Below are 24218 nucleotides of genomic sequence, written 5' to 3'. Positions count from 1 at the left end.
CATGCGACTCAATATTAATTGCAATCATTAAGCTGGCCAAAGTAAGAACTCGTTTGAATTTAATGCCTCGAAATACTGTTAACATCCAAGAGAACTCAGTTATGGCTTGTTAAAGGCCAGCTTGGCTCAGTTTTAACTGATGCATAATGTTAACGTTTTAATAATAGAAGCATTTCAAATATGAATAATTTACAATTCGGGGCAGAGCCTGTACTTAAGCCTTTTAAATGATAACTTCATCTGTGCAGCCACTCAAATGCCACAACCTGTATTCCAATATTGCAAAATTGGCAGCAGCACATTCAATTACAGCCACATGAGCCCTGAAAGTCACAAATATACACACACAATGTGCACAACCAAAGAAGCTCGAAATCGTAAATGCAATAATAAAAACTGAACTAACTCTATATTGAGCCAGAGTTGCGCATACATACGTATGTGGGTGTAAGTGCATTAAGAGCTGAAAAACTTTGATATCAGTCAAACAAATGACAAACGACAACAAATAATTAAATCAATAAAAATTTGAAATATCTACATAGAAAACTACTCAAAAATTCCATCAGCTTCAATTACCAGGGCTCTTCTGCCAGGGTAACAGGCACTGGGGCAGGAGCTGTGCCAGTGGCAGGGGCACTTTCGACTTTTGCAACATCATCAAAAAATTGTTGCCATACCAAAAACAACACAAGTGCTCCTGCCGCATGCTGGCAAGGATGTGCCATGAGCATGCCAAACACAACGCCCATTTGCAGTCAACTGCCAATATGCGAGGCAGCCGCCCAACAACAATCACAGAGCATGCCCCAAAGCCCCCCCCCCCCCTGCAGCAAGCATATCTCTCACTCGAAAAAAAATACGACTACCAAATATTTTCAACAGTGGCCTGTAAGAATACACACATGCATATGTACATATTTTTAAGAGTATCTATGTATGTATGCATAAGAATTTACATCGCCCACACACAAACACACACACACAATTCAACTCAAACTCATCTGGCGTCTGTGTCAAGCCCCGGCCATGTGCATGAGAATCGAACAAGGCAAGAGTGTAGAAAAAAAAAATTTCAGCATGTTTGTTCTTTTTTTTCACTCAAGAAAGGGGTTTATGTTCACAAAGGTGGGGCAACTACTCAAATTGAACGTGGTGAAGCTGTCAAGACATTAAGATATATGGTATGCAGAGAGAAAGATAGAGAGAGGGAGAGGGAGGAAGAGAGAGAGGGAGAGTGAGAGAGAGAGAGATATAAAGAGAGGGAGAGAGAGATGGAGAGACCAAGAGGAAGAAAGGCAGAAAGAAAAGATCGTCTTTGAAAAAATTAATCGAGAAAAACCAAGCGAAAATGTCAACAAATTTTGACTATAAGATATCCTGTTAGAAAAGAAAACGATGGTAATACAATAATATTAAAAAGAATTCAAGAAGGAAAGCAAGAGGGACAGAATGAAAGCTTAAGATAATAACCGTAACATTTTATTTGAAGAAAGAGTTCAAGAGGAAATGAGAGGGAACTGAAGAAGAAGCTATAAGTTCGTCTTGGAAAAGTTTTAAAAACCTAGAAAATTACCTACAAAAAATATGCGAAGTAAAAGAGGTCAATTGATAATGTTTTACGTTCGAAACACCATATGAAATATATATCATATATATTTATATATATATTTCTATATATATTTATATATATATTTATATATATATTTCAATATATATTTTACTTAAAGAATCTAGAAAAATTTGGAATCATCATATAAGTATTTAGAAATGTGACAATACATAGAAAGTCATAGCTTGCGTTTGCAAAACTCTATTCTACCCGTTCGGCACGCTTTTATCGAATGCAGGGTATAATGAGGCAGAAAAAACGCAACGCACAGATGCTGCGTAAAAGTTATGCACACAAGTTGGGGATTTTCGAAGTGCCTGCGGCTGGAAGCGAACTCCGAAAAAGCGAGCAACAACGTTGGCAGAATTTCTGTTTATTTTGTTAAATGACATGGAATATGCGCCCGAAGCGTGTGCTGGCCGCGGAGCCTGTCGCACAAAAGTATGCTGCAAATTAAATATTTTCGTAAATTTTTCATTCCAATTAATAACCACAAACCACACACAATTTTCTTTCTGCTTGCAGGATCGACACGTCACACGCAATGGCGACACTGAGCCCGTCGTGGATCCCTCCCAGGATTACATGCTGATGCTGGGCTACGAGAATGCCACCCACACCGTCCTACGCTTCCGCCGCAAGTTGGACACATGCGATGCCAGCCATGACATCGCCATAACGGTAAGCACCGTCGACGTTTAATAGATATATTGGCCAAAGTTTGTGCCAAGTGAAATTTATGCACTCACTTGTGCCACGCTTGACTATTGACTCTATCTCTCCCTCATAGCGAGTGTGTGTGCGTGTGTGTGTGTGCGCCGTCATAATTTATGTTAATAAAAAGTTTCTTATGTCTTGAGTCTTGGGCTGATGATATAAGCGCCGCCATCAAAATACTAAAGTGATTTCCGGGGGAAGTAAACAGAGGCACGTACTTACGCCCAACTTGCCAGCGGGCATAAATAAATTGTTGGGATGGGGCTGGCAAATAACTACAAAAGACGACTAACATGAGTTGTACACGAGTTGGCCCAATATCTTTAGGCAAATATCAGCACAAGTTGTGTGTCCACAGAGCCAGGGGTGCAACTTCAAGGGGGGCCTGATGTTAAACGCGGAAGTTATTAGAAAGAATATGTTATTGTGAAAATATTTGTGAGTGGATGAATTGATCGATATACGAGATACCTTTTGTTTGTGTATAAATCGACCGATGAGTGAGATTCAGGCAATTTCTTTAAACAATCTTCGATTACTAAATGTATCACTGTAATATATTATCCATATCTGTGGCTATTTGAATACCAAGGAAACGATTATACTCTTGGCAATGTAGAATTCAGCGATATGTGAATTATGGACACTTTCATTTATCGATAACAAATTATCGATCAGTGTTTCTCATATCACTGACAATTAAGTAATCGAAATGCATTTATTTAGCAGCTAGTTAAAATATATGAGCAAAAGCAAACAGCGCATTCTGTTCGCTACTTAGCAATGTTTATACAGTATCATTTCGATGGAATCCTCTATATCGACAGCCACTGTCAATTGGCCCGACTAAAGCTCTACTCCTTGACTTCTTTCAGCATCATCCAGAAGAAAATGTCATAGTGATAAAAGTTTTATCACGTAAAACTTAAGCGTAAATCTTTAAGAAAACTTTCTGGTTAACTTAAGCAAACAAACAGCACCACGCACAAGCACAAATACTCAGCAGACGCACACACACGCCGACAGACAGGCAGAAAGACGGACGGACAGAGAGACAGACAGAAAGTCCTGGCGACATAGACGCGCGACAAGGCCCGCTCCTAAAACCACATAACATATACATATATTAAGATATACTTAGATGTGGTGCCAAGCAAAACAACCGAAAATGGGAAGGAAAAAAGAAAATTATGCACCGTTGCGTGTGTTTGTTGTGTGTGTGTGTGTGTGTTGGTTGGTTGTGTGTAGACACATTGGGTTATTGCTGTATCTAAACGGTTTTTCCGACTTGTCTTTGGCTTGCCAGATTGGGCTGACCATTTTATTTGTCTGGCGTATTAATTGGGTTTTGTCGCGTCATCAACAGCCATTGGCTGGGAGTATTTTGGGGCCCCAAATCTTTACTAAATCGCCAGACAAATTAGTTCGCAATGTGGTAGTTCGTGATGGTGTTGTTCTTGTTGTTTTCTTTTTCTTTCTATAAGAAGTTGTTGCTGTAGTTGTTGTTATTTCGTCATTTTTGAAACACAATGCAAAGTTTTAATGAATTTTTGTTGCTGGCTGGCCTTACACTAAGCTTAAGTTTGAACAAAGTTGGAAATTCGGTTGTTACTTTTGCTTCCCTTTGCATTTGTGCTTTATTTCACTTTACTTTATTTCCGTTCGTTTACTTTGCGTTGCGCTTCACCCATCTATGCAAATTTTCCAGTCAAGGTATTTTGCATCTTTGTTCATTCGCGCGTCTAATATTTTCTGCAACACCCACAAAAGAAAAAAGTTGGGTGCACTTATACCCTGTACGCAGGCGATGCGAGTAGATGAGTTGAGAACTGTAAGCGCGAGACTTTCAAGCTGTGACTTTAGGATATATTGCTATTTGGGGTCTATCTGGCATCTATCTCCATGAATACGAAGATATATTTCAGGATTCAATAGCATCGATTCAAATAACAAGCAACCAATAGACTCGTTTGCACATCGTGCACAGAGTATAAACACTAAAAAACTTTAAGCTACCCAAACAGGGCGAAGGGTTCAAGGGGTCACAACCATTTGGCAAATTAAGCCCCATTTGTTGTGCGTGTTTGTATCGTCGGGGTAGAGTCGGCCAGCTAGGGGTAGTTAAATTAATAATGTATTGTGTGCAGAGCCGTTGCAGGTGCGCCCCACAGTTGACGAGCGTTGGTTTTGTAGAGGGGTCTTGAGGTCGGTCAATAGGTGCATAATTTGCGTTGCACTTAAAAATTTATTAATTGTTTGGATTTTACCTACGCTTAATGGGCGGCAATTGTGCAAATTAAATAAAATAGAAGAAATAAAGGAATGCAAGTGGGCAGGGAAGCAAATAATTTGTACGGCAAGCAAAAGCGAAATGTAATCAATCAGGAAATTGGCGACAAGAACTTGGGTTTGAGTGCTTTGGCATTAAATGAGAGGCAGAAAAATACTCATGAAATCGGAAACAATAAAAAGTACATCGAGACGGTGAAAAAATCATAGCTTAATTAATAACAAGAATAGATTAGAGCTCATGTTAAGGCTATGAAAACTTCAGTTCAGCTAATAAAATTCTGGAAAAATATATACAGGATTATATGATAATAGAATTAAGCAAACAGTTTCCTTTTTAGTTTTCGCTTTGAGTTATAAAATTCAAATCCGCTTTTTGCTACTGCGCATTCTATTATTCAGGCTCTTCAGCAAATATTCTCTCGAGTTTATCCCATTTTCGGTATAACAGCATTTTGTTTTTTTTTTTTTTCAATTTTTCAATCAAAGTTTCTCCATAACCAAAAAAACTAAATAAAAAGAATATTAATATGCTTATCACATTTTCCATGCCACTTCAAAGTGCACTGAAGCCAACCATATGGTTTTAACCTAAGCCGCTCAAGTGGCATAATCAACCCCCCAGCCGTAATCCACCCTTTTGGCAACCCCTTGGGCTCGTTCAATTTTATATTAGATAACCAAATTAACCCAAAATAATGCAAAGTAAACAATATGAAAATAAAAAAAAAAAAAAAGAGGAAAAATAAAACGAAAACGCAAAGGAAAAGGAAAACTAAAAACCGCCTGCATTTTCAATTAACCTACAACAAGGAGCCAAACAACATATCCAGCTGTTTAGGCGCATAATGAAATGCCCATTAAATAACTCGCTACCGGAAATTCAGCAGAAAACAAAATAATAGAAAACAGAAAAAGAACAGGCTTCAAACTTTCAAAGGTCATAAAAAATTACGTTTCAGTGGCTCAGTCAATCAGTCGATCAGCCTTTCAAGTTGCCAATGTTCAATTAAGCGTGCAGAAAGCAGCGTCAATAAATTTTATTTTCTTATTTCTTGTGAACGTCGGGCAACCCCTCGAACTTGGCTCGAACTCGACCCAAGCATATGTGACGCATAACCCAAAAGTTCAAAGTTTTCCATATCCATCCATATACGTGGTTATATAAATAAATTCACTGTAATATGCGTATGTGTGTGTGTGTGTGTTTATTTTTATAATTAAATGCAAAAGGCGAGCAACCCTTTAAGCCATAAATAAAAATAGAAAAAAACTGCCAGCCAGCTAAATTAAACGCGTTTATTGCACACCGCAAAATGTCAACCGCAATTCGTAAAAATATATATATATATATATTTAGATAGAATATGTATGTATATGACGGGCATTTGTAACCGCCAGACGACGAGAAATATCAATCGATGTGGGTTCATTTGTGTGTAATGAACATTAATGAAGCGCAAAGAGCGTGACTAATAACAAAATTACCAATTGGCCAAAAAGAGTCGTGCGAGAGGGTGACTCTGCAGTCGGCGACAGTTGGTCAACCCTCGTCTCGGTCCCGCTCTCTTTAACCAAATGAAATGGCCAAAAGTGGAAAATTTGCAGACAGCCAACCCGATGGAGAATCGAAGTCACATTATAATAAAATGCGCATAAACCATAAATGCCATTAAGTGCGTCATTTCAATTTGATTCTTGCGTTCAGATTTCGCGGCCTTCCCAAATGTAACCGCCCACTTTATGTGGCGGGGCGTGCAGTCCATTTACCAAGTTTGTCAGACGCCATTTGACGGAAACACTTTACATAGCAATACCACAAAGAGAAAGAGAGAGAGAGCGAGATATGAATGTTAACTGCGGCAGACAGACAGAGAGACTGAGAGAGAAAATGGAAAATGGGTATATCTTGATGATGGTCTCCTCTCTCTTCTGGACAATTTCAATTTAAACAATCTTTTCCGTTTATTTCAAGCTGTGATTATTATGTATTTTCTCATATTTTTGTTGTACTATATGTTTGCATGCGCAGGTGGATTCCATTTATCTTCAACATTGTTTGAGTGAAACGAGAAATGAAAGAATCGAGTTTGTTAGTATTATTAAATATCAATTATAATTATAAAATATATATATTTTTACACCTGGTGCATAAAACTAAATACTCGTCATTTAGAATTTGAATTTATAGCCAAACATTAAATTTATCTTGCTCTGTTTTGCTGATTAATGCCCAAAAACTTTTGTGCCATTGTTTATAAATTTCATTGAATTTATAATATATTTTAAACAAAAGACACGGTTCCCTTCGATTAATTAAAATCTTTTGGATTTTAATTACCATCCACAGCTAATCATTAAGATCTCTATAGTCCTTTGCCATTAAATTGAGCCAATAATAAAACGCAAAACGACAACTTGACGAGCTACATAAAATTGTCATTAAGTAGCTCGAGTGATTTTCATCAATCTATTAATTTATTCCTTTATGCAGCGAGCTGCAAATCGGGCATCATGGAAAACTTTTTGAGTGGCTTCTCAATAAATGGGGAAAATGTCCTTTTTCATTAAAATTAATGTTCGGGCGACTTTACAACGAAACTTTGATTTATGCAAATAATTAAGTAATTACAATTAATGCATTAATGCGGACAGTTTGTTCATGACTTTCATGTTATTATTTGCTTGGGCTAAACTCAAATTGAAATTGCAAAATTACAATAACAAAACAGCAACAACAACAACAACAACAACTGCCAGAAGAAAGAATAACTAATTTTAAATGCAAATTTTCTCTAAGCATGGCAAATTACAATACACACGTACAACATTCTGTAGCCCGTAAGTGACAATTAACACTAATTGTCATTAGAATAATTTCATATTGTGCTACACTGTTTGTTGTTCTTGTTGTTCGACCCGTTGGTGCCATTGTTGTTGTTGTTGTTGTAGTCACTGTTAAAACTCGCCACAGCATTTCGCTGTCTGGCAATTTAAAATGCAAAAATTGTGCACAACAAGAGAAAAACAAGTAAAAATGCTCCAATCACGTGTGCTCGACTAGATGATATCCTATATACAGACCTTAAGTCGAGATTGATGCGCTAATGTGCACAAAATTGCAGTCGGGAGTTGTTCGACCATATTTGAGCTTGTTTGTGCTTTTCTTCAACTCTTCTCACACGTTTTTTATGTGTGCTGTGTATAAGTAGGAAGAGCAGTACATGTTTGCCGTGTAAACTAACGCTGAAGAGTTTGGGCACATCGAAAAAATATTGCCATAAAATAGTTTATAGTTTATGGCAGGCAGTCTGCGCGCCTCGAGTTTGGGGCATGCGGCTCTGTAATGGAATTATGCAGTCTGCTTGCCACACACATGCTGCTACAATTTTTGCTATGTGTTTATTATTTTAACACGAAACTTGCACTGCAAAGTGGTGCTGGGTTCGTGGCGTCTCTATGTGAGTGGTGCTCGGTGCCTGCTTTACTTGTAAACAGTAATTTTGCCCATTAATGGGCCTTTGGGTCTGGGTCCGGGTCCTGGCCCGGGAACCCATAATAACTTTCAACACACACTCGCATTCCGCACACACACATTTGCAAACTCGGTAATTGTTATTGTTGTTGTAACAGTTGTTGTAGTTTGGCATTGCAAGCTGGCAAAACAAAAAGGCAACAAGTCAAGTCGACAGTAATTTTCAACACTTACAAGAGGGTCGACCCACATAGCTAAAGCAATGCCCGCAATAAGTGTCACGAATTCCCAAAAACCGTTTCTCCTACAGTTTGGTTCGATTTGAAATCGAATGAAATTTCTTTGGAATAAGTGAAAGCGTGCAGAAAAATCCACCTTGCTTATATGTTGGCAATAAGGTTCGTTTATATATTCTTTCAAGCGATATAAAAATATTTCGATTTAAATATGCAGAAAATGAGACGAAATGGATTAAGGGAATGACCGCAACTCCTTATTTCTTGCTTTGACTTTTGTGCAAAATGGTGCCATAAACATGAACACAAACACTCACACACACACATGCATACACACGACATATATGGTCACACACATATGTGTGCAGTTTGTCACGACATAAGCTCGAAACTTACAGTGGAAGGGGGGGTGGAGGGGAGAGGGGGTTGAATGAGTATTAAGGCGGAATTCGCGTCACAGCAAAACGCAAAAACCAAACCAAAGCACTGACTTTCATAATGAATTATTAGTGGGGAGCTGGTGGAGAGCTGGCGGTGCAAAGGGCCGAGCGGAAGGGGAAATGATGGCTAGCGGTTGCTTTTGTGGTGTTTGTGGATCTTGTGGTCTCCGCGTGGCACTTAAAAATTTAATAGCACTGCAACAAAAAAAAAAAGAAAACTCTTCCAAACGAACATAAAAGTATGCAACACAATTTAACTTAAATTGATTTAAATTTTGCTTTTAAAATCCAGAGTTGACTCAACAAAATTAATAAATAAAAAACACTATTCTTTGGGTTGCCGAAGATAATATACCCTTGTAGCTATATATAGCACACAATTATAAAGCTATATCAGGCCAATTGTTCCCATATTATGTCCATAATATCAATATCTTGGGGAAAAGAAGCAAGACACGCTTTTGAGTAAAACAGTTTTTCGCCAATAATTCCTACATCAGGTGCATATAAAGATATCCCCTCTATATATATACATATATATTTATGGATCATATTTCATCAGGTACAGAAAATGTATAGCTATATCCTAGCTACAGCCATAAAGTCATGACTAATCAATGTGTAGTCTATGCCTTCGACGATTCTTTTGCTGAGTGTTACAAATTTCGTAACAAAATCATAATACCTTTTACAGAATATTGCATAGAAAATGCTTTTAGCCTTTCACTGAAAAAAATCACAAGGGCATAACTAAAAATATAACTGCAGCCCTGCACAGCTGCAAGTAAATGACATTTAGGCAGGCCGAAAGCCAAGCAAAGGTGTAGCTGCAACTAGACTTAGGTCCTTCAAGTTTTTGAAGCCCATTTCAACTGTAGTCAGCAAGTTGCGCTAGTTTTGCCAAGCGCTTCATTACTTGGGGGAATTGCCAACAATTTTAAATTACTAAATTGCAACCCGAGTAAATAGTATAAAAAGAATTAATGATTGAATGAAGCAGTAATTCGACATGCGATTCGACTCGAAGCTGACCTTTACATATCAAACTCTCCTTAAATATTGCAGCAGTGTTTCTTTTTTCTTTTGCCAAGCCAGAGACCTTTTTAGCATGCAGCTTGTTGCCTAATTCATATTCATTTATTGTGTTGTGCTTTTGCCTCTCCACTAAGAGCCATCCCAACTATCTGCATAGCACAGTTTTTCTCTATGCCCCCCGTTTTCCTATTACCAGCTTGCTGCCGAGTTCAAGCAAACTGGCATATCCGCTGCTTTATTACATTTCGTTTAGTTTTTGGCCAACTGACCACTTTTTTGCGGTTACTTTGTGTGTGTGTGTATGTGTGTATGCCCCCCTCCTCAACCAATCTGTGTGTGTGTGTCTTAGTTGCTTAGCTGCTCGGGTTTTGTGGTTTATTTGGTTACTGGCGCGGCATGAAAACTATATAAAAATGGAAAAAAAATGTTCAAAATAAAATACAAAAAAAAAGACGACTACGAAATGAATTTAATAAAAGAGTTAGCTTTTTGTGGACGAACCAGGCTGTGGGTGGGGTTGGGCGGGAGGAGGGCACGCTGCACCATTTAACCATAAATAATAAAATAAAATAACTACAGGTTACCAACAATGCGCACACTTTATGCCAGAGTCTAACCCCATAGTTTTTATAAACAAATTGGTTTTACAGCTCTGCTCGTTGGGGCAAAAATGTAACCGTATGATGTTTGCGGTTTTCCCTGCCATTTTATTATTATTTAATTATTTTTATTTGCAACTGGCGTTGCCGAACAGCAGGAACTGGCTGCCAGGGCTTAATTACATTCACTCGAAAGACGTACAAATTTTAGACTTGATTCTCTTGGCCTGTTGCATTTGACATGCACGTTAAAACGTTGAATGGCTAATCCAGCTGGCAAGCTTGACTGGTTATTTATTGCCTTGGCTGCACTGAAATACAGCAAATACAGAGCAACAACAACAACAAGCAAAACAGCTAAAACACTCAACTAACTGAAAAATGGCCAAAAATTGCAACCGCGCCCAGCCGCAGCATTCGGCAAAAACCAACTGCTGCCGCTCTTGACTCATGGCTGGCTCTCACTGGTTGCTTTTGTTTGTCATTGCATTACTTTGGCTGTTAAATCCCGCACAGAGCTTTGTATTGCATCCCTTTTATGCCATCCACTGCTCGCTCTTCTCTGCTCTACCAATATTTGTCGCTTTAGGGCATTAAAACAAACGCTTCTCGTTGCGTTTAGCTTTTGGTATGGCCTGCGTCTGGGCTTTTTTTTTTTGCTTTGGTTTTGTTTTTGTTTTTTTGGCCAGCACACGTTTCACATGCACTTCAAGTGGCCACAACAGGAGCTGCAACGGCAACAGCAACACACTCGCACACATTGAGCAAACTTTACGCGCAAAACGCGAAAATCACAGCCCGAAAGTGAAGCGCAACAAGAGGTAATTGCCAAATCCCAGCCAAGCCGAAGCACAAATGCTCTAAGGCAGAATTTCCATATGATCAAAAATATATGAGCGAATGCATTTGTGCGAAATTGAAAATTGCAAACTGCTCTTTACATTAGTAACTTTTTATATGGCCTTAAAAGCACACTCGAAGCAGTGTTGTTAAATGATACACTTTGCATTGCATGTCAGTCGAAGGGATTACTTTATGTTGAATAGCTACTGCTATTTAAAATTTGGAAATATTTTTTACCATTGATAAAACTACATTTAAGGACTTAAGAAACGATTGGGTAAAGCATTTTTGTTAGTTTTCCAACACTGCTTGCCACAATCCTCAGTCTTGTTTTCAAGTGTTGTAAAATACTATACGTTTTGTTATTTAAATCGGATTAATTTCAGTATTTTCGTCGGCTTCGCGTCAATTTCATACATAAATTTGTAACTCGATCAAGACAAAATGTAATATATATCAAAATATTTTGGACTAGCTATACTATTGCTTGTAACTTCAATTGACTTGTGACATAAGCAACTATTAAGTGTTTTGCAACACTACTCACCGCATATAACAAGTTTCCGTGCAATTTGACTTGTTGGAACTTGACTCCATAATCATCCTCAGCTAGTACGTACCCAATTCAAAGAACGCACAATTCGTCAAATGTGTATTATCCAGCGCTCGTGTAGAGCATTATAAGCTCTGAACATTCAGATTGCCTGTTACTGTGAAGCTCATGTGAATCTCTGCCAGTTTATACAAGAGGAGGCTGCGCTTTGCCGCGCCGCGCCGTGCAACTCGCAACTCGCAACTTGCAACTCACAACTCATGTGTAAAAGGGGACAATGCAGGTTTTAGCTTTAATAAAGCGACTATGCGAGCCGTTGCCAAACGCACACACACACACACACGCGCGCGCACATCTACACAATAGCATCCTGGACATGATGGCGAGTCGCAGAGCCCAACAGCGACCACTTTTTGGGTCCGGACTACACATGCTCCGGCTCTGGTGCGCCGTTTGCCTGTTTTGGTTTGGTTTGGTTGTGTACTTGATTTTTGGGCAAAGCGGCAAATAACATTTTTGTTTGGCTTTGACGTTGTTGCAATTGCAACGGTTATTCCATTTGCTTGACAAATATACGATGACGAGAACGATGGCTATGGCAATGGAGGTGGAAGTGGAAGTGGCATGGCACGGAACGTTTAGTCCCTGGCCGAACCTGTACCAGCTTCAGAGTTTGTGCGGGAGTTCAAACTTTTAGCGGGAATTATGCGCATTTTTGTTTGGTTGGCAGCGGCGCAAGTGGCGACTGGCGAGTGAGAGAAACGCTTAAATCCAACTGCAATGGCTGGGTTAATGGCCATGTGAGTGTTTCTGTCTACGTGTGTGTGTGTGTGTGTGTGTGGGATGTGGCACTGCCAAAGGCTTTCAAGCAGCATGCAATATACATTCTGTTGCATACTTTTTTGGGCTCTCAAACTTCAAAGCAATCGACAAAAAAGCCACTCACAAAGCGATCAAAATAAACTCCCAAAGCCATATTAATAGCTTAAGATGGAAGTAAAAAAAAATTCGTTGAGTTTAAAAACATTGAAAACAAAAACTAAAGCTACAGATAAATGCAGAAATATTATGTAAAAAAGCTGCCTTAAATTGGGCAGACTTTAATAGCTATCAAATTTGTTAGTTAAACCTCAACTGAAATTTGATATAATAAGCACATCCGTCAGCTTGTTAAAATCGTCTTATTTTATTTAATCCTATTGAACACAGTGGCAACAATAAGAACAACACCTTTTTGGAAAATTTGGAGAAAGTTTAATTAGATTGCTGCGTTTAAGTGCAGCTGCAAAATCTGCCGCACTTGTCATAAACAAATTCAATTAATGTCAATTCCGATTAGAGCTCAAAGCACGCAATGCCACATCACACACACACACATTCACTCACGCACGCACTCACAACACACAGCATTAGTTAAAATGACTCAATTGAATGCAACAAAAATCATTAAGCCACTTAGGATCCCACAACAGAATGAAAGCTAAATGGGACACAGACCAGGCGATTAGTCTGAGAATTTTGGCACATAAGCCTGTCGTTTGGGTACGTGTGTGCCTGTGTGATTTGTGTGTGTGTGTGTGGGTGCCTGTTGGTTGCATACAAAAAGCCTCTTAACAAAGCGTGCTGCTGACTGCTGCAATCAGAGCGACTGACACGGCAATTAGAGCACAACAAAAACTCAACATCAGGTATCGAGGGGCTGTCGAGGTGGAAAAGCGCCAGTTACCGGGGGTAAGCAGGTTGGAGTCGTGTGGGCGTGGCATGGCCAATCTGCCACTTTGCATATTAGTTATTGAAATCAGCTGTCAGAAAGTTGCAGGCCACAGACGTTTGCAGCAGCGCACGAAAAACCCATTGATGATTGAATTGGCAATGCCTCACAGAGGAATAGGAGCACACCCACACACACACACTTGAGCCTGAAATGTTCGACGTGACCATGGCAACCTGGTGCACACACACACACACATACACAGACAAAGACACCTCTTGAAATGCTTCTGGGGAACGGTTGATTTGATTCCAGTTGCCAGTTGCCCGTTGCCAGTTGCTAGTTGCAAGCTCAGCTGCTGCTGAAACTTTAACAAAGCGACTCGTTGCTTTCATTGTTCAAGTGCAACGGGGGCAATGGGGTCATGTCCGTATGTCTGCTACTACACAAGTGTGAATTTTCCTATATGTATGTGTCTGCATCCGTGTGCATGCGTGTGTGTGTGTGTGTGTGTGTATTTTGGTCTATTTATAATTCAATTGTAAATGCATTTCAATTACGTGCACATTAAACAAGCTTGGCAAAGAGCAAGTTTTGTGGCCCTAGCAAACAGTGGCTGGCCAGAACAGGGCCAAGACCGGGTCCGACACCGAGACCAAGACCGAGACAGAGACCAGCTCCAGGACACGGTTCAACTTGACCACTTGACCATTAGCCATTAGCAGCGCCAACTTGGCGTACGTTTCGTTTCGTTTCGTATTCGCTTCTGGGACAATTGGACCATTATTAAAACGCGTTGAGATGGCAAAACGCAAGTGGCAACAAAACAAAACAAAAACTCAACTCAACTCGACTCAACAGCAGCCAACAAGAGCAGCAACACGAGGAATAACAATGCAACAGCAGCAACAACAACAACAACACAATCGTAATGGGCTATAAAGTTTGAGGTGTGCGTACGTGTGTATCTGTGTGTGTGTACAAGACTGGGCTGTGTTTTTGGGCAAGTTAAACACAATAATTTATGTCAGCATACAAAGAAAATCAATAAAATTGCGATAGATTTAATGAGATGTGCTCCTCAGAATGATAAAATCAAAGAGCTCTAGTTTTGCTTACCCAGACCAAGGCCCCAAACTCAATATTAACAAGGCTGGAAGCCAATTTTAAATGGAAACGGCTTGAAGCCGAAATTCCAATATTTTATTTACCATTAACCGAGCCCTTAAGCGGATTAGTTGAATAAAGAGCAGCCAAAGCTAAAGCTGAATCCAATTATTTTTTCTCAATTCAAATATAATTGCAAAATATTAAAGCTTGTGGCCTAATTATGTTCTAATTTAAATAGCTACAAAAATAAGTTACTATGAACACAATACGAAACTTATTGAAAAAAGATTTTTGACTAGCCTTAAACTTTCAAAACTGCAATCCCAAGACAAAGAATGGGTGCAATACGGCTCAAAGCAACTTCCTATCTTTAGATTCGCTTCGTGAGAAGATTTACAAATATAGATTTTGATTCAAGAGCTGGTTTATATAGTTTATAATAACTTTAATTATTTATGCTTATTTGAAATGCTTTTTACATACTAATTGACATCTAACAATTTTAATTAAATGGCTGAGGACCAAGTTATAAATGCCTTGAGGTTTTCGATCTGAGATAAATTCTTTTAAAAGAAAATGTGGATTGGCTCAGCTATGAATTCGGCTATTTTCTGAGCAATAATCGTGCTCGGTTCAAGGCGCCAATTGGTTTTCAAGCCTGCTTTTTATTTATGCTTTTTAACTAACGACCAAAACGAACAACAAAAATTTAACACAACAACCTGGATTATAAAACGATACTTCTCTCATGGATATATTCCACAAGCATTTTCCTGCTCCTTGGCCAACTTGATTTTCTTGCTTTTCTTCTGCAGCTTTGCATTCAGCTTCCGTTTGGACTCATCTAGATGGCCATATTGACGTTTCAGTTCATGCCAAAGGCAGGGTACACTCATTTCAGCATAACCAGGCATAACAATCATAGGCTCTATGAATCTAAACAAAAATAACTTCACTTTGCGATTCTGAAAAGAGAGAAATACCTCAAAGCGATATTTATGAATAGAGCTATGCTCTGCTCTTACCAAGGAATCGGGACACTGTATGTAGATGCGTTTGCGCGAGGCAACAAATATATAATCCTCCTGTTCCATCTCGGTTTTAATGGGCACCGGCGGTGAGATCACAGCGGGCCACATTTCTTGTATACGCATATGCAGTTCCACCTTGTGGCTCCATTCCTTGTAATTGTCACGGCCCGACAGACGCGGTATTACATTAGCTTGACGATGAGCTAGCATTTTTCAATTTAATTTCGATTCAGGGAAAATAACAACTGAACTATGATATCCGCTTGACAGCACTGGGAATGCCAGCTTAAGCCTGCTTTTAACAAAAGCCCAAACGTATTTCGAGTGCACTTAAACCGAGCACCTCAGATCTTGGACCTCATTTTGTGTTCAGGCAAGCGTTTAGCTGCAATCCTTGCATGTTTTTTGGGCCGTAACCACGACTCTAATGAGTCCTTGTACTGGCGCATTTTACAATTAGCCAAGAGTCAGCAAAGTGCCAGCCACCTGTAGTCCTCCAGTCCTGTGCTTCTGTTCTGCTCCCAGCAGCTGACACACACACACACACACCGCACCCGGCCGACGCTCATCCCTTCATAGTCTTTGGCAATTAAGTCCCTGGCCAAGCGTTGACCACACACCAAATGACTGTAGCCAGTTTGCTTTCATTAATTTTTGGTTGCAATCCTTGCTGAAGCCTTTCATTTCATTTTAGTTGTCGACTCTCAGCTGTTGTTGTTCCTGTTCCTGTTGTTCCTGTTGTTCTACGTGCGTGTGCATAGTTCGTCTCAGGCTTTTTCACACTTTGTTTCTACGTGCTGATACACTACGATGCCCAAAGGCTGTTGCTATTTTGTGCAACTGTGTGGCTAAATATATGATATTTATAGCTCATATAGGAAATGTGTACACAATTGTCTTTTCTTATTGCGAGCCAGTCCCAAATTTAAACATATTTCATTTTAATTTCACATTTATTTCAAAATACGAGCAGAGCCATGTTTTTTTCTAAGCTAAACTAACATTTTTGCGGCACAAGCAGAAGCAAGGACTAAATAACATAGGGCAGAGATCAACCTTGTTTCTTAATACATGTTTTAAAATATATGGCAAACAAAGTTTTGAAACAACTGAACGTTAAGGCTAGAAGTTGGCTTGAACCATCTACCCGAACACCCACTGCAGTCCTGGCTGTAAGGTCCTTTATTTATAATTGCTCATTAAAACCAACAAAGGGAAGGTCTGTTGCCTGTAAATTTTGGCATTAACATTGTTACCAAGTTTATTATTACAGGCTATTAAAACATGCTTTTAAGTTGTCTGCTTTTTATGAAATTTAATATATCAGTGAAAGATGCGGGTTTTCAAATGTTAATACTCATTTTTCTTGAATACAGTATATAATTGCAAATTGCCTTCTATTTATCGTTTCACTATTTCAAGCTGCTCTTTTTGCATAATATCGCCTTGTGTAAAGAGCATTTGGAAGTCGTCTTTCAAAGACGTGTATCCTTTTTGCTTCCGAATGACTGTTGAGTTTTTTTCACAGTGGTCATGTTTTTACAACTGGGCCATGTCCAGCAGCGCCGTAGCCACGTTAATGACTTTTGTGCTGCGCCTGTCGCACGGCAAATGTTTTAAAACTGCCCCCGAAAAGAGTTGTTGTTGTTGTTGCTGTTGTTGTTTTTGCTGCCAGCTGGCCAGCGATTGCCGGCCGGTTAGCGCGTTTGCCGCAGCCGCCCGCAGTGTTTGCCCGGACAGCGGGCAACCGAGTCATTTGTACAGGTTTTTGCAGACTTGCTATGAATAAGGCGGGGGCGATATGCTTGCCGGCATCGGGGGCGGTAGGCGGTGGGCGAGTAAGGGAATTGTTAATTAAAGTATTGTCTCCTCGTTGCTGGCAAAATGAACAAGTGGACAAGGACTCGTCGTTGTTGTCGTTGTTGTCGCTGTCCTGGGCATGGCCCTGGCTGCCCTGGCCGTCAATTGTCGAACATGGTGCTCTACAGTTCCACTTAACAGCTACAATGGGCACTTTGCCACAATGAATTCAAATGGATGCCCTGACCGGGTTGCAGATTTTTTTTACAATCTCCGACACCCTGCTCTGCACCTCTCTCTCTCACTCTCTCTTCCGCTCTCATTCACCCTCTCTGTGGTGCTGCCATGTTTGCAATATGTGTTGTTATTGTTGTTATTGTTGTTGTGTCGCTTCAGACACACACACACACACATAAGCACACACACATATAAGCACACACACGTGCACATGACATGCACACAATGACAGCTGACTGTTGGCTTCCAAAAGCCCCCGAGGCATACGAGTCAAGTACAAACAGAGTGCGCCGAGGAGGGCGGAGGGTACGGAGGGTATGGTACTGCCCGCTCGCGGGCACATTTTGGCCCGACGCGACGTCCGTCGTGTTGTGATTCTTTAATGAAAGCTTTAATTTGGGTTTACCAATTAAAACTACGTGGCAAATGAAATATACATGCTGGCCACACACACACACATACACACACACATAATACAAAAGAAATACCAAGAGAAAGCACAAAACAAATACATGCATACATATAGGAACAGTCCCATATGATATATACGCATGCATCTAGATATATATACACACACGTTCGCCGCACCAGACGTGTAAATTGAAGCTAAGATGTAATGGCGGACAGGACGAGTCCTTGTGTAGCCTCTTTGGTGTGGGTAAAACGAATGAAAAATAACTGCACAATTTTGGTAAATGCTCAAGTACAGTCTGCTACAAAACAGTATTGAAGCAATTGGCCTGTGAAGTTTGGCAACAGTTGTCAAATGTAATTCTAGAGGTCATGCAATTAAGTTGAATGAACTCCTATTAGTTGATTTAGCTTGGTTTCATTTGGTTAGAATGCCACTTAGAGTGCAAGCTGCATAAATTAGTAGGTATTCATTAAAATAATCTTATGGAAGCACTGAAGTTTGGCAACGGCGCTTGGTAAATGTTTAGTACTGGAAATAGTGCAAAATAAATATGTACGTCTATTAACTTAGTTATTTATAGCCAAATACTTATAATAAATGCACATACTTCTCCTGACGGAATGACTGATGGACAGTCAACGTACAGGCATGAGTGGAAAATAGGTGGTAAATTGTGTTATATTATAAAAACAATTTATGAAAGATTTTTTCATGCTTCTCTGTATGAAACATCCCAAATTATAACTTTATAATTAATGGAGGAACATTTCATTTCCTTCCTTACCTTCTATTTGAAAATCTTTGTAAATAATTCATAGAATGGGTGTCACGGAGTTTTGTTAAATCCGCTTGCGGAAAATGGATGGTAAATCGAATTAATAAAGTATACATAAATATATGAACAGTATTGAAAATTGCAAGCTCCCGTTTAAAGTTGAAACATAATGTTGTGTTCTTAACTACTCTTGAGCACATTTGCTGGCTGCCATCCATTAATTAAGGCAGCCATTGAATAGTGGCAAAGTCGCTCAAGTGACTTGTCTTATGCCCCTCCCATTACAATCACGTACGTACAAGACGAACAAGTCCGTACATGAAACATGGAGCGCACGGAGCTGCAGAGTCAACTGCAGCTGACCAAACAACACCTGCCCGGCTGCCAATGGCCGCAAGGCGACTTCCGTTTCCTTCCGCTGCTCAACTCGTGCGCACCTTTTTTTTTTTTTACTTTTACTTAATTTAGCCGGACAGCCACCACCGCCCCCCAGTCCGCATAGCCCACAGCTCCAGACAGTCCATCCGTGTACACGTCAGCAGCGACATTATTGCTCTTGTTGTCCGGGTGCAGGCAGGTGGGTGGGTTGTTGTCCGCTGTTGCAAGGGACGCTATTATAACGCCATTTTGTGCTTCACACACACACACTCTCACACACACATGCACACCTTTGGCCACTAATTTTTTACACATTTTTCAACTCTCCATTATCCTTGCCTGCTCTTATACTTTTTGTGTTGCCTTTTTCTGTTTTACAGAACGATACAATGCGCTTGCTGTACATGTATCACGCACAGGATCCACCGCACGGCTCGGTGCGTCCCGGCACGCTGCCCGATCCGGCGCGCGCCTTCCGACCTTATCGGCCCATGGTGCTCATGCAGCGCGCCCAGCTGCAGTTGCCATCGCCGCATGATGAGCGCGTCCGTGTGCTGGAGCTGCGCAATGAGGACGTGGAGCTGCCTCCGGGCGATACGCCGCTTTTTTGGTGCAAAATGTTCAAGCTGGAGGATATCAATCGAAAGCATCATCTCATTCGGGTAAGAACTAACGTGGCCATTGCTAAACGTTAATACTTATACACAATGCATAATTGAGGGCAAGTGCAGTCTGCTGCATTCGGCGTCCTCTTTTTTGTTTTTTTGTTTTTTTTTTGTCGCTGATGATGCTCCTTGGCCTCGGCATAACCAAATTGAAATATTAAAAATTTATTTATCTCTGTCTCTACATGCGCTCCCCGCACGCTGGATTGTCTCTGGACCTGTTCATTTTCTTTTCATGGGACCGACAGTACGAGCCGATTTATGATTCATCGTCCAGCGTACACTACTTGCAGCACATAACGCTCCACGAGTGCCAAGGGTCGCACTCGGAGCTGGAGGAGCTGGCACGCGAACAGGGCAGACAGTGTATGGGCGCCCGTTCCATTCCGCTGGCATGCAATGCCATTGTTGCCTCCTGGTCGCGGGGCAGCGAGGTAAGCATCAGATTCGACTGCACTCAACTCAGCTCAACTTATCCCCATACCCCATCAGTGTCAGAACCATAACCATGCAATATTAATTTAACCTTCGCAAATGCCTTCCTTTCAACACAAAATGCAAGTTAACTCTCCTTGAATGCGCGAACTTTTAAATACCCTTGCCGAAATATAAACAAAGAATTATTTAATTAAAAAAAAGCAAGCTAGCCAAAGGAAAATTTCTATTTTTAACTACTTAAATCATAATTAATTAAATAATTTAAAAAATTTACTTCAAAGAACTAGCGAAAAAGTTGCACAGTTTTTATTTGAGTAATTATTATTATAATTACAATTACACAGTTTTTATTTAAGTAATATTTTGTACATTGCATTTAAGACTTCCGTCTTATGAAATAATCACTTCAACATAGATATAGAGTTTATTCTTATATTTCACCATATTCAACTCCATCAGGCAGACTTTACAAACTGTACGTGCTCAAGCTTATCTATTAATTTATGGTACTCAATTTCGGCAAGGGTATTCCCGCATAAAAAACGAAATGGCTTGGCCTTCTGCACTTTCGGAACCTTTTTGCTATGCTTTTCATAATTTCATCACAGGAGCGCTGCCATAATGCAGTGCCCATGTCGCGCCGCCAGGGGGCGCTGCGCACTGCAATGCAATTGAATGGCAACGGCTTGCGCTGCCGCTGGAGCAGGCGATAGCGTTGGAGTAGGGGCAGCGCGGGGGCGGTAGCTGATGTTGCTGCGCATTTAAATTGCACATGGCCATGGCATTAACTTCCGTCCTTCATTTTCCATCCATAGTGGAATCCATGTGCATGCATACACGCAAACATACATATATAAATATGTATATGACAAACAGCACTCGCGCAGCTTCTTTTTGACATTCGCTGCACAATGTGAAAAGGAGTATATCGGTTTTATATCTTACTGTCCGTTCGTCTGTCCGGAATATGTCATCATGTAATCCAGCTTCTATGCAGATCGAGTCAAAAATATTCAACTGCTGCCTCCACAACTTGCAATTAGAGCCCAATAATTAAGCAGACCCTTTTTTAATTAAACTTACACTGTGTACAGCGCATTGCGCAGTCGGCAACACCCAACTGACGCGTGCTTATTGGTTGTTTTTTGTTTCCCCTATTTTTCGTTTTTGGGAGCTTTTGTTTCATTCGGTGTCGTTTGTGTTTTGCAGGGCTTTACGTATCCACATGAAGCGGGCTACCCGATTGAGTCGCGACAGGCCAAATATTATTTAATGGAGACCCATTACAACAATTTGAAGCCGGACTTTGCCCAATTGCATGCCAGACAAATGGCGGATAATTCTGGTTTGAAAATCTACTTTACGCACGTGCTGCGACCAAATGACGCTGGCATTTTGTCAATCGGTAAGTTTGGGTGCCCCCCATAGCACATAGATGTATCTATACATATATTCAAAAATACATGTGTGTGTATGTGTCTGCAGCACTGCAGTGGATGAAGTGTGCGCGTGTGAGTGTGAGTGTGTATTCTTTATGCGAGGCGAGCTTTCATATATGCAACTCATGTCATGCAATTTATGAGATTGCCGAGACCAAAAACGACCCTGGGAGTTGCTCACTCGGAAGCTGGGAGTTGCGGTCCTCTACAGCTGGCAGCCGCATTGGTGGCTAGTAAAACAAAAGCATATGAGTTTTTCATCCATCAGCATGTGTGTGTGTGCGAGTGTGTGTGTGTGTGTGTGTGAGTGTGCTGTGGGCAAAGGTATGCCCTGGCGAAACATTGTCTATCGCGCCAGACTGCATTCACGATTTTGTACAATAGAAATATATTTTTAATTGCTTATCAAGTGCGTCTCTTCGGCTATCAACCAGGCCGGCAAACAATTTGTTTTGTTTTTTACTTTGTCTGAATTATTAATTACAAAATGGTGCGCGATGCACGCATAAAACAAATTAATAAATTACTAATGGCAATTCATTGCATGGCCCTCTAAAAGTTTGTAGTATACAATATTCTTATTAATAATTTAAGTGACCTTTGAGCCCAAAGGGATGGAAGTACGTCAATTGGACATGGTTCAACTATTTATTTGTACGTAAAGCCGCGACGAGGGTCTTTCTATAATATATAAAGCAGCTAGCTCTGACTGACTGACTGACTGACTGACTGACTGACTGACTGATTGAATAGAATTTTAACAGAAGCTTCCTTTTGGGACGACACTGATCATTGAAAATGAAAAGGTTACCTGCCAACAGTGGTCTAACACGAGGGATATCAAGGCTTAAATGTCGCAGTAACAATCATTTTTTTAGCCCAACTAAAACATTTACGGATATTTACTATACCCTAGAGAGGGTTCCGAATTTCCCACTCCATGTTCCTTATACTCAATTTGTGCCGGGCAATGCCGAGTAACTCATAGCTAAAGGTGAAAAATGAAAGATTTTCAAAAATATTGAAACGTGCTTAGCCGTTTACAAGGCTCTCTTTATCTATCTCTTAACGTAGTCTAGACATTTATTAATCCTTGAAAAATTAATGCGAAAAATCCCTCACAAGTACAGCCTTACGTTATGTTAGGTCTGGGTCTGGTTAGCTGGCACTCGTGTGTCTGGCTGACAAAACAAATGCCTGCCATTTGTTCACGGTGTTCACTAAGTTTCCATGCCACCCACGCTGCTTTGGCCGCAACAAGAAAATTCGTGTGTTCGCCAAGCTTAAGCGCTTTTTGAGTATATTTCCCGGAACCTGAGTATCCTAAACAACCCCGATAGCCCACCCGCTGCCTGGCAAAGCTCAACAAATTTCCAGGTTTCCATACATAGCTATGCCTGCGCACAGGATAACTAAAATACTAATTTCACTTTACAATTTGTTTTCGATGTTTTTTTTTTCATTCTACTCGTACTCCCTCTACTGCATCTATTTCTTATTGTTATTTTTGCTGTTGTTCGGCTTTTGGTTGCTTCGTTTGGTTTTTGTATTTGCTTGTGGCCACCAGGCGGGGTGGGTGGGTGGATTGCTGGCCAGGGGGCGGACACTGTGGTCGCTGCTGTTGCAGTTGTTGTAATTGTTATTTTACTTTTGTTCATAGTCACGCAAACCAATATAACTTTGTTACAACCGCACAGAGACATGGCCAACACAGTTGGGACTGTGGATAGGAAGTGAGAGAATAAGCCATACAGGATGAAGGTATCGGGCCACCCTCCTTCTCCTCCTCCTCATCGTCCTCCTAATCCACCAGTGGCCACACGTTCTCGTCGATGCTTTTTGAGGAGGTGTTGCCAAAACTTCCGGAGTATAACGGCAGAAAAGTAGCAGAAGTAGATTAATACATTCTGATACAGTGCAATTTCTAAGCGAATCAAATAAAATAAAAAGCATTAAAATACGCCAAAGACGAGCTACCTCCGGCACATCGAAGACGAAATGCCCTTCTAGACATGTGTTAATGCAGACTGAAGAAGGCTTCCAAATATTCGAGATATATTGTAGCTCGTAACTGCTGGATTTCGTCAAAATATCTTTAAAATTAACAAAATTATTTCTTAAAACTCATTTCTTAACAATCCTCCGTAGAGAGATATATGAAAAAGTAGATTGATTTACGTTCATTCACTCCGATTCCGACTTATGAGCTGCCTGCAACAAAATAACGAGATATATATTTTGATTTTTTTGGTTCGTTAAACATTTCCTAGCAAAATATAATACCTCCGCACAAGAGCATAATGAAATCAAATATATATACATATATATTTAGTGCCTCGTCATGCAACATAGTAGCTGTTGGCTAACAACGGGAGGCAGGCAACAGCTAGCTCCGGCTAGGTCCCTGGTTATGCTTGAGT

The 24218-nt window shown here is 40.3% G+C and overlaps 2 protein-coding genes across 3 annotated transcripts in view; one reads left to right on the top strand and one right to left on the bottom strand.

The window, feature by feature from the left end:
* Nucleotides 1-24218, top strand: part of LOC115771552 (MOXD1 homolog 2) — a 125950-nt gene that overhangs the window by 83792 nt on the left and 17940 nt on the right. The window contains exons 3-6 of the mRNA XM_030717297.1: nt 2138-2293; nt 19637-19918; nt 20170-20355; nt 21569-21764. Of these exons, the coding sequence (XP_030573157.1) occupies nt 2138-2293; nt 19637-19918; nt 20170-20355; nt 21569-21764 (820 nt within the window). The remainder of the gene's footprint in view (nt 1-2137; nt 2294-19636; nt 19919-20169; nt 20356-21568; nt 21765-24218) is intronic.
* LOC115771553 lies at nt 15106-15908 on the bottom strand. 2 transcript variants are annotated; one of them, XM_030717299.1, is made up of 2 exons: nt 15646-15908; nt 15106-15556 (listed from the first exon to the last, which is right to left on the bottom strand). In XM_030717299.1, exons 1-2 carry the CDS (start codon nt 15859-15861, stop codon nt 15518-15520), a joined length of 255 nt encoding a protein of 84 aa, XP_030573159.1. In that variant the 5' UTR covers nt 15862-15908; the 3' UTR covers nt 15106-15517. The 2 variants fall into 2 exon arrangements, with proteins under 2 accessions (XP_030573159.1, XP_030573158.1); XM_030717298.1 differs by having other exon boundaries at nt 15110-15585.

The sequence above is a fragment of the Drosophila novamexicana genome, unplaced genomic scaffold (assembly GCF_003285875.2).
Source record: "Drosophila novamexicana strain 15010-1031.04,08,12 unplaced genomic scaffold, DnovRS2.1 tig00000072-arrow-arrow-pilon, whole genome shotgun sequence".
NCBI lineage: Eukaryota > Metazoa > Arthropoda > Insecta > Diptera > Drosophilidae > Drosophila > Drosophila novamexicana.
This window is presented reverse-complemented; position numbering and strand designations above follow the sequence as displayed.